Below are 10910 nucleotides of genomic sequence, written 5' to 3'. Positions count from 1 at the left end.
AAATCTTCTGCCATCCTCTTCCTCCCCTTCCTCCTCCTCCTCCTCTCTCTCCCACTCACCTTTTGCTAAGCACCCGGGTTGCACACTGTTCTGTGAAGCAGCTCAGCACGAGGAGGAATTCCTCCGCCAGTCAGCATCTGTTCCCTCGGCTTGTTGCGGTGGTCTGAAAGGAGGCTGGCGGAGCAGAGAGCGATGCCAGGGTCCTCTGCCCACCTTCAGTCTCCTGGCACTGGACCTGTGGGCTTCCGGCTTTCCTTGGGCATGGAACAAGCGCTCTGCCCCTCGCTTCTGTGTGGCAGGCTGCCAGGGCTGTGCTCTGCCACCGCATCTCTCCAGAAACCAATAAGCCCACCCTGACAAACGTGAATTTTCTCCTCTGCAAGCTCCGGCTGGAGACAGAGAGAGAGAGAGAGAGAGAGAGAGAACACAAAATGTGCAGATTGTGTTGCCGGAAGCCAGACAAAAACCGGGGTCTCCTCTCTTCCTTGCAGTTCCTTTTTTTTTTTTAGTGCAAACTGCTTGTTAACGCATCTCACTTGGGAGGTCACAAACCCTCCGGCAGGCGGGATCTACAGATGCAGCAGAAAGAGGTGTTAAGAGACCTGATGGTATGGACTGAAGCACTTCAGACTGCAGGTGGCAGGGGGAGCAGGCATTTTTGAAGGCGCCAAAAATCCCCGCCCCCGAAAACAGCACTCTTGCTGCAAGCAGAAAACTAGTATCTCATGCAGAAAGATTCTAGATTAGGCCTTCCCTTGTTGCCCTAGTTTTCTACTTGCAGTGAGCTCTGTTTACCTAAAGAGGCATTAAAAATATGAGGCCAAACCTCTGGCCTGCAGTGGTACAAGGCTACTTCACCAGCTCAGGACTCTACCACATCATAAACTCCCGCTGCCAAGGCAGACAGCCACCCTGTCTCGAGAGGCGGGTGGGGGGAAAGGGCTGAGAAATGGAGATGGGAGCCTCTCTCTAGAACAGGGGTGGGGAGTGTCAGGCCCTGGGGTGTTTTAAGGCCTGCGAAATCATTTGGTCTGGCCCTTTGTGGGTCGTGACAGATCTCTAGCTCAGAAGGATCTAAGACAGGCAATCCGCCCCCTCCCGCAAACAGGAATAGCCTCTATTCAGGGCGGATGTGAGTTTGTTATGCCGATAAAAGGAACCTTTTTCCCCCTTGCAGAAGAGTCGTTAGCTATGGTGCTGCTAGGGCCGCCCAAGAAACTGTGTGAATCCTTTCCCACCCGGGCCATGGAGAAACGTATTCCCTCTGTACTACAAGAGGGCTGGGGGCAGAAGTGGCGACAATGGAGGGGTTAAAGGGGGCAGAGCCAGAATGCGCGGGGGGGGGAGTTCTTAGCCAGTGTGTCCTCATTTCATCCCTGCAGGCGGAGGTTGCAGGAGCCGGCTGTAGAATCCGGCCCCGACCACGCAGAGCAGGAGCAACTTTGGTGTGCAGCTGTACGGCTACGCCCAGCTGGTGCAACAGACCATCCTGTGCCACCAGGTAGGCGAGTATGCCACTGGTTGGATGCCTGTTGCCCCTGCCGGGGGCGGGGTCATCTGGAGCAGCTGCCTGCTTGGGGCTTGGTCAGCTAATTTTTTAGTTGATAATTTTGTACGGCCCGCGAATGCTATAAATATCCAAATGGCCCTCGGTGGACAAAAGGTTCCCCACCCCTACTCTAGAAGCTCTCTGCATCTATAAGGCAGCCTGTAGTTTGCCCTGGGGAAAGGACATGAGATGGGCTGGAAGCCCGTAGCGATTTTATAAATGTTTCTGTTAGTTCAAACCTGTTTTATCTTTCCCTGTTCTTGGCCCGCTCCCCCGCCCGCCCTTTGCATCCAGTTGAAACCAGCTCAAAATGCTCACTACAACTGAGTGTGGAGCAAATTCTGCGTCCTCTTGTAAAGCTTTGCTTTCACAGTAAACCCTGCTAGTAAAAAATAAAAAATAAATAAAAAACTGGAATGCACACTGGGCGTTGCTGATCCATGTGGTAGAATTGGGCTCAACCTGCCTTATTGAGCAGCCAAGCAACTGAAGTCAATGGCTGGAAGAAGGAAGGCAGGTTGAAAAAGAGGCAGATCCAAAGCAGTAACTCATACAGAGATATAACAAGCCCAGGAGCCATGACAGAATGCGATTACACTTAGAATCATAGAGTTGGAAGGGATCACCAGGGTCATCTAGTCCAACCCCCTGCACAAGGTAGGAAATTCCAAACTACCTCCCCTCTGCACCCCCAGTGACCCCAACTCCATGCCCATAAGATGGCCAAGGTGCCCTCCCTCTCATCATCTGCCCAAGGTCATAGAATCAGCGTTGCTGACAGATGGCCATCTAGCCTCTGCTTAAAAACCTCCAGGGAAGGAGAGCCCACCACCTCCCGAGGAAGCCTGTTGTTCCACTGAGGAACTACTCTAACTGCTAGAAAATTCTTCCTAATGTCTAGACGGAAACTCTTTTTCACTTGATGCAGAGAATCCTCTGCAGCAGAGGCTGATTGGTAGAGAGGCTAGAGCAAAGCGGCGACTCGTGCAGAGAGGAAGTGGGTACCGTCTTCTATGGGTGGATGTTTTACACTTTGTTTCTCCGGGACCAGTAGCAGATCTTGTATAACGTGCGGGCAGGGGGAAGAAGATTTAGGTACACGAGGTATCAAACTGATCAACACCACCTTGGAAACTAGGAAGCAGGTACGAAAAAGCAAACTGTCTTCCCTGTACGATTTTAACAAGGATTTTTAACAAGAACCTTTATCCTGATCTTAACCCTGCTAGATTCTGCTACCCGGAGGTCTCAAAAATACCCACCTTTCTCCCCATGGCCTTTCTTTGGGACTAAAGCGCCACCCAGTGGCTCAATTGGTGTTTTTCAAAATATAAACACGAATATTAAAATCTGTATCCAGCCACCCAAGGCTCAGAGGAATTTTACAAAAACATATTGAAATTATTATTTTTGAAAAAAACTTCTATCGAACCTGTTGCATTTCCTCTGAACAGGCCACCCCAAAGCCACCTTGTTGCAGGTGGGGTGAAATTCAGAAGCAGGGCTGGGTCCCCGGGGCTGAGAAAAAAATAATGCAAAGTTTCCCCAACTCTTCATCTTGAAACAGCTCTGCCCATTCTCCCCTACTGCCCCTGACTCTGGCCAATGCTTTCACTGAGTGGTGCCTCTGCACCCTCTTCTTCCTTTTGGACCCTCCTCAAAACTTGTAGAGCTCATGAAATCCCTCACGCCCCCCACCTCGTCTCTCCAAAGGGTCCCATTTGCCCCCATCCCTCCTCCATTCATTGACATGCTTCTTCATCCCAAACCATCAAGGGGGAAGAGATCCCCCGACACCCCCTTGCTAGTCAGCTCTTCCTTGTGGCCTCTGATGGATGCTCAAGATGGAGCTGCTTCGGCCATCTTCTGGCACGCAGCCACCAAAGGGCTCTGGGAGTTACGGGTTATACTCTACCCTGCCCTCCGAGAGAAAGCAGAACACCGCAGCCCAGAAGAGCCATTGGTAGCCACAACACAAAGAAGGTTTTGACCAAGACTACGCTCTGGAAGAGGATCACGATGGGTAGCTGTGTTAGTCTCTCAGTAGCAGCTGAAAAGAGCAAGAGTCCAGTAGCACCTTAAAGACCAAAAAAATTCCTGCCAGGGTATGAGCTTTCGTGAGCCAATTTTGTTGGTCTTTAAGGTGCTACTGGACTCTTGCTCTTTTCTGCCGGAAGTGGGGTTGTTGTCAACTCAGAGCTGGAAAATTCCTGGATATTTGGAAGTGGATCCTGGGGGGGGGGTAGAGTTTGGGGAGGGGAGGGACCTTAGTGAGGTATAATGCCATAGAAGCCATCCTCCAAAGCTGCCATTTTCCTCCAGGGGAACTGATCCTTGCTGCCTGGAGATCAGTTGTCATTCTGGGAGATCTCAGGACCCCACCTCGAGGTGGGTAACCCTACCTAGAAGAGGGGTCTTCCTGTGCAAAGCTCTCTTGCGCCTCCCTTGAGACCCGGTCTGCTGGACAGCTGGCCAAGGACTCCCAGCTGGGAAAAGCCCTGGTCTGGTTCTGGGCAGAGTTGCCAGCTCCAGGTTAGGAAATACCTGGAGATTTTAGGGGTGGAGCCTGAGGAGAACGGAGTTTGGAAGGGAAGGGACTTCAATGATATATAATGCCACAGAGTCCACCTTCCAAAGTGGCCATTTGCTCCAGGTGAATGTCACCTGGAGATCAGTTGTAATAGCAGATCTACAGCCACCACCTGGAGGCTGAAAACCCTATTCTGGGGGCTCCAGCTGGTTAATGGATTAACCATTTGATGCCTGTTCAAAGAGACGTCTCCAAAAGAATCCCCCAAATCGCCCCCCCTCTTCAGGGGAAAGCCACCTCAACCAGTTTAAAATTAGAGACCTAATGTGGGGCAGGATTGATTTTACACCTTCCCAAATGTGTTCGTGTATGAAGTTAGTTAACAGAAGACAGGAAGCAAAAGAGTATTTTTGAAAAATCAGACATACATTCCAACCGACAAAGGTGTTGTTACATTCCCAAAGTGGGAAACTCAGAGAGCAGGTCTGCGTGACAGATTTAAACTGGTTAACAAGCGTCCCCTTTCCACAAGGAATTTGTCACTAACGTCTCCTACCCCTTACGGAACCACAACCCCCAATTTCCCTCTTTCTGCAGGGTAGGTAGGCATGCCTGGAAAGTCACACATAAACACAGAATTTGAGCGTTTAAGACCCACAGCTGAGGAGAAGACTTCTTTGAAGAGCTGGGGATGGCATCCTTTTTCCAGAACACCAATTTGGGAAGAAACGCCACCCCCGCCCCCCAAGCACACAGGACAGAAGGCACAGAAGACTCAGCTTCTCTCTGCAGTTGGCACACCCCTTCTGGAGGTGTCCCCCGCCACCCGCTTCGGCGCTCTCAAGCCATCGTCTCAGTTCCCAAAGGCACAGATTAGAGCCAGCGGGTCTCCGCCAGGAAAACGTCCTCAGAATGATTGAGAATTGGTCATCCGTTGGAATCAAAGAACCAGTTGGGTCTCCTGGAGAAAGATCTGCCCGGCCAGGCCCACCAAAGCCTCCCCCACCGAGTCTCTTCCTCTGCCACCAATATATTATCAGCATGTGCAATTTCTTATATTCAAACACCCCCCAGCCCCCCCCATTCTCTCAGCGGCTGCCACTTCGTCCCTACGCCCCAGTTGTGCCCCAGTAAAGTTTCTGCTTCCGCTCGGCCCCTTCCCCAACAGCAAAATGGCTAAGAGCAAAGCATGATGGCTATTGGAGAGAAAGGAAAGCTATCCCAGCCTCCGCCGAAGGGGACAGTCCTGGGAGCCTGGCGCTCACTCCTCGGCCTCTTCTTCGTGCTGGCGGTGGTGGTGCTGGTGGTGGGGCGGGGGGGCGGGGGCATCTTCCCCCTCCTGCTGGGGGTGGCCGGGGAGGTTCTCATCGGCGTTCAGGTAGACGTTGAAGAGCGCCCCTTCCTGGCTCTGCTCCTTCCCACAAGCCTGGCAGCTGCAATGCAGGATCTTCTCCACCAGCTTGTCCACACGGGGGATGTCCTCGTTGCTGGGGCAGTCCAGCGTCACCTGAGGAAGGCCAGCGGGGGGGGGGGGGAGACACAGAACAAAATACGGTGAGGGGCCATGGGTCAGTGGCAGAGCATCTGCTTGGCATGCAGAAGGTCCCAGGTTCAATCCCTGGCATCTCCAGTTAAAGGGACTAGGCAAGTAGGAGATGTGAAAGACATCAGCCTGAGACCCTGGAGAGCTGCTGCCGGTCTGAGTAGACAATACTGACTTTGATGGACCGAGGGTCTGATTCAGTATAAGGCAGCTTCATGTGGTAGAGCAGCTGCTTGGCATGCAGAAGGTCCCAAGTTCAATCCCCGGCATCTCCAGTTAAAGGGACTAGGCCAGTAAGTGATGTGAAAGACCCCTGCCTGAGACCCTGGAGAGCCGCTGCCAGTCTGAGTAGACAATACTGACTCTGATGGACCAAGGGTCTGATTCAGTATAAGGCAGCTTCATGTGTTCAAGTTGGGCCATCGTTCTCTGTGGGAGGGCTCACAGCTGCCTCTTCTGACCAGCAGCAAAGACCATTTAAAGCCCTTCCCAAAGACCATTTAAAGCCCTTCTCAACCTGGGACCTACATATTGGAAGGACCACCTCCTTCCGTATATCCCTGTGCACCAACTATGGTCATCAGGCAACCATCTGCTGCCTGTCCCAACACTTCAGGTGGCCTGTCTGGCATCGACCAGAGCCGGGGTCTTTTACATCACGGTTCCAGCTCTGGGGAAGGGGCTCCCTGAAGAGGTGAGGGCGGTCCTCCTTGGAGATCAAGAGGTGCTGCAAATCTTGCTTGTTTGCCAAGGCTTTGGGGGATGTTTGAATTAGCAGGCAGGCATCGTTTAAGGAGAAGAGTTGGTTTTTATATGCCAACTTGCTCTACCACTTAAGTCAGAATCAAACCGGCTTACAATCACTTTCCCTTCCCCTCCCCACAACAGACACCCTGTGAGGTTGGTGGTGCTGAGAGAGTTCGGAGAGAACTGTGACTGGCCCAAGGTCACCCAGCAGGCTGCATGTGGAGGAATGGGGAAACCAACCCGGTTCACCAGATTAGAGTCCGCCGTTCTTAACCACTACACCATGCTGGCTCTCGAGGGAAGGGAGGGAAGCTTTGGGGTTTGCTATTTTATTTGTTATTTTAAACTGAACTTGTTTTTAACTATTGTTGTGGGCCACATTGAACCAAGTGGAAAGGTGGAATATAAATGTAATAGTACTACTAGTAATAATAATAATAACCATCCCCAAATCCTGCTAGCCGAGATCCATTTCTGAACTGGAGAGGCAAGAATTGCACTGAGAACCCTCCTCATGCAAACCGCGGGCCCGTCGGCTGAGCTTCTGGCCAGCCATAAAATATGCCCTTTTTCGGAGTCAGCCTCTTGGTCCCCTGAGCTCAAACTTGTCTCTTCTGACAGGCAGGGACCCTCCAAAGATTCAAATAGAGAAAAGTCTTTCTCCAGACCTCCTTCCTTATCTCACCCTCACAACAACCCTGTGAGGGAGGCTAGGCAGAGAGAGAGTCCCCCTCATAAGCTCTGAAGAAACTTGAACCCATGCTGCCCCAGGCTGGTCTCACATTCTAACCACCGCACCGTGCCGGCACTCTTCACGTGGTTTCTAGCAGCAGAATTCTATTCCAATGGTATTTTGTCACAGCAAAATTGTTACTAAATTTACGCAGCACCAAGAAAGCACAGGAGATTCAGAGAAGTAAAGAAATGGGGTGAACGCAGAGGTGCATGCACATAAAAACCCTGCATGGTTGCCTTTGGTAATGCTGGATTCTAGCCCCACACTTGCGCATAAAACCGCTACCCCCGGCAACTCCCCCAGAGGGGCTCCTGGGTGTGGATTCTGCATGATGAACAGCCCCTTCTGTGCTCCTGTGTCCAGACACCACCACCCCCAGTCAACCTCCCTTTCCCATTTGCAGAAACCCGATCGGACAAGCAGGAACTACTCACAATTTCCCACAAGGACTGGGCAGGCATGCAGGAGTCGCAATGCACCAGGGACTCCGTGGACTGGGGGAAGGTGTTGGGCACGCTGTAGCTGAAGCACTGGCCCAAGCAGGCCCTGCGGAGGAAAGAGGAGGAGAGAGCATCAGAACATCAGAAAGGCTCTGCTGGATCAGACCCAGGTCCATCAAGTCCAGCAGTCTGTTCACACAGCAGCCAACCAGGTGCCTCCAGGAAGCCCACAAACAAGATGACTGCAGCAGCATTGACCTGCCTGTGTTCCACAGCACCTGATAATAATAGGCATGCTCCTCTGAAATTAGAGAGAACCGGTATGCATCATGACCAGTATCCATTTTTACTAGTAGCCATGGATAGCCCTCTCCTCCATGAACATGTCCACCCCCTCTTAAAGCCTTCCAAGTTGGCAGTCATCACCACATCCTTGGGCAGGGAGTTCCACAAGTTAACTCTGCGTTGTGTGAAGAAATACTTGCTTTTGCCTGTTTTGAATCTCTCACCCTCCAGCTTCAGCAGATGACCCCGTGTTCTGGTATTATGAGAGAGGGAGAAAAGCTTCTCCCTGTCCACTCTCTCCATACCATGCATAATTGTATAGACCTCTATCATGTCTCCCCTTAACCGCCTTCTTTCCAAGCTAAACAGCCCTAAGCGTTTTAACCACTCCTCATAGGGCAGTGGTGGCGAACCTATGGCACGCGTGCCAGAGGTGGCACTCAGAGCTCTCTCTGTGGGCATGCGAGCCGTCGCCCCAGCACAGAGTTTGCCTGAGTTTGTTCCCCTGGCTGAGGAGTCTGGGGACCAGCGGTGCCTTCCCAGCTCCTCCGGGAAGCGCCAGGCTCCTTCCCAGCGCCTTCTCCAAAGTCGCCAGCTGTGCGCTCCGGAAGTGAAGACAACGACGAACCTTCTGCCGAGGACTGGAAGAGGTGGAGCTGGGACGGGGCTGGATTGGGAGTGGGACGCCTGGGCGGCCGCCTGTGGCAGGTGACTGTTGTTGGTGACTGCAGCGCAGGGGGTTGGCGGTGAGGGCTGAACGGGGGCCCGTCTGGCATTTGTGCTGGAGCCAAACCCTTCGCTTAGCTCGGGTTTCCACTCTGCTCGTTCATGCAACCGAAGGTGCCTCTGAGCTCGTGTAGAGGGCTGCCCCCACCATCAGCCCCCCCCCGGCATAACAGTCTTTTTTAATTCGTATGAAGATAACAGTTGGAAAAAGAACCAAACTGAAGGGGTGGGGGCTATGCTCCAGCTGCTTTCCTTACCCCGCTCCCCCGCCCATGCTGGGTTGCCAACCTCCAGGTAGTAGCAGGTGATCTGCTATTTCAGTTCACCTGGAGAAAATGGCCGCTTTGGCAATTGGACTCTAGGGCATTGAAGTCCCTCCCCAAACCCCACCATCCTCAGGCTCCGCCCCAAAAACCTCCCGCAGGTGGCAAAGAGGGACCTGGCAACCCCTAGCCCCATGTAGACTTCTAGCTGTGTTGGCACTTTGTGATAAATAAGTGGATTTGGGGTTGCCGTTTGGGCACTCGGTCGCTAAAAGGTTCGCCATCACTGTCATAGGGCAGTTGCTCTATTCCCAGCAGAAAGACAAAGACGACCAGTTACCTGTTCTGGATGGACTTGGACTCGCAGCCGTTGTGTCCCACTATCTGCGTGATGTTCTTGGCTTCGCACCAGGCGCTCTTGTCTGGGAACAAGGCCAGCTTGTTAATGGGAGGTGGCGCTGCCAGGATCAGGGCCGGAAGGAAGGCACCCAGCAGGATCCACAGCATCGTAGCCTCTTCTGCTGGAACTCTAAAACTGGGGACCAGGAAAGGAGAGGGGTCAGAGCACTGGAAACATTTTGACATTGCACTGGATTTTGTCGGGTCTTGCAATCTGCCTTGAACATAGGGAAAGGAGGAAAATATATATATATACACACACACACGTCATTTTAAACAGAATGCAAGGTTTAGAGCTCTCTCAGCCCCACAAAAGACACCCTGTGAGGTAGGTGGGGCTGAGAGAGCTCTAACAGAGCTGTAACTTGCCCAAGGTCACCCAGCTGGCTTTGGGTGTAGGAGTGGAGAAACAAATCCAGGTCACCAGATTAGCCTCCTCCGCTCATGTGGAGGAGTGGGGAATCAAACCCGGTTCTCCAGATCAGAGTCCACAGCTCCAAACCACCGCTCTTAACCTGGACTAGATGACCCTGGAGATCCCTTCCAACTCTACAATTCTATTAGCCTTGGTTTGATCTAGTAGGGCTGTTCTTAAGCTCTTTTTTAAAGGACTAAGGACAACAGGCCTATCAAAGCCCACCACGGCTCAATGTAACCTCCACTTTCAAAGGCAGTCTATCCATCCAACTGGGCTGTTCTTGGGGAATGCTCCAAAAACCTCTCTTTTAAAGTCTGACCAGCAGGTGCCGCCCGAGTAGAAGAGGATTCATGGATCAGTCACCAGAGGAGGGAACTTCCTTACCAAGACGGACAGAATCTGCCCCGTTAACACTTCTGTTGGTTTTCTGCCGCCCCAGCCATAAGTCTTCCCGTTCCGCCTGTTTTCATAAAGGGCGTTCACTAATTGTTTGTTTCCTGTATGCTGTCTACAGGCCGTTTACAGACAATTAACACAATGTTGGAAAAAAGTGTCAGTTTTAATGGAGGGAGGGGGAGAATCCCGCCCAAGCTTGCAAGGAAACGAGGACTCGCCCAGGGAAGGTGGAATCCAGAGGAGGATCTTCACCTTGAACCCGGAGAAACCCAGCAGCATCCTAACCACCTCCAGGTTGCCAACTGACCAGAAAAATGGACCTGCTTTTGTGCCTTTGACTGCAGTTCCATCTGTCGATGATGCTCTTTGCAGAGCACAAAGTTCTGCTGGTCAAGCCAGTTGGAACATGGGCAGCCCCGATACGCAGACACCCAATATCAGGGCTGGTTAATTATCTATTTATTTACATCATTTATCCCCCACCTTTCTCCCCATTGGGGACCCAAGGTGGCTTGCATAATTCTCCCCTATTTTATCCTCACAACAACTCTGGGAGGTAGGTTAGTTTGACATGAGTGAGCCAGCAAGCTTCCAGGGCAGCGTAGGGATTCGAACCTGGGCCTCCAACATCCTAGTCCAAGCAAGCAAGGAATGAAAGCCTCCGCCCTCCTCCGCTGTTTTGCAAACTGCACCTATCCATGGAGGTTCCGCTCCCAACTGTTACAGCTCACAAATAATTGCTCAGCTGGATCAGACAAAAGGTCCATCCTGTCCAGCATCTTCTCCCCAACAACAGCTGTCCTCTGGATGCTTGTGGAAAAGAAAATATTTCCCTGCTTGTTTTCAGCAGCTGGGATGCAGAGACACGCTGCTTCAGA

General features: G+C 52.1%; 1 protein-coding gene across 1 annotated transcript; it reads right to left on the bottom strand.

The window, feature by feature from the left end:
* Positions 1 to 5190: 5190 nt before the first annotated feature.
* Positions 5191 to 9359, bottom strand: NBL1 (NBL1, DAN family BMP antagonist). The gene is made up of 3 exons (XM_056865288.1): positions 9160 to 9359; positions 7540 to 7651; positions 5191 to 5586 (listed from the first exon to the last, which is right to left on the bottom strand). The coding sequence occupies exons 1-3, from the start codon at positions 9324 to 9326 to the stop codon at positions 5341 to 5343; spliced, it is 525 nt and encodes a 174-aa protein (XP_056721266.1). The 5' UTR covers positions 9327 to 9359; the 3' UTR covers positions 5191 to 5340.
* Between the last annotated feature and the right edge of the window lie 1551 nt (positions 9360 to 10910).

Source organism: Euleptes europaea, chromosome 19 (assembly GCF_029931775.1).
Source record: "Euleptes europaea isolate rEulEur1 chromosome 19, rEulEur1.hap1, whole genome shotgun sequence".
In the NCBI taxonomy this organism is placed as follows: Eukaryota; Metazoa; Chordata; class Lepidosauria; order Squamata; family Sphaerodactylidae; genus Euleptes; species Euleptes europaea.
This window is presented reverse-complemented; position numbering and strand designations above follow the sequence as displayed.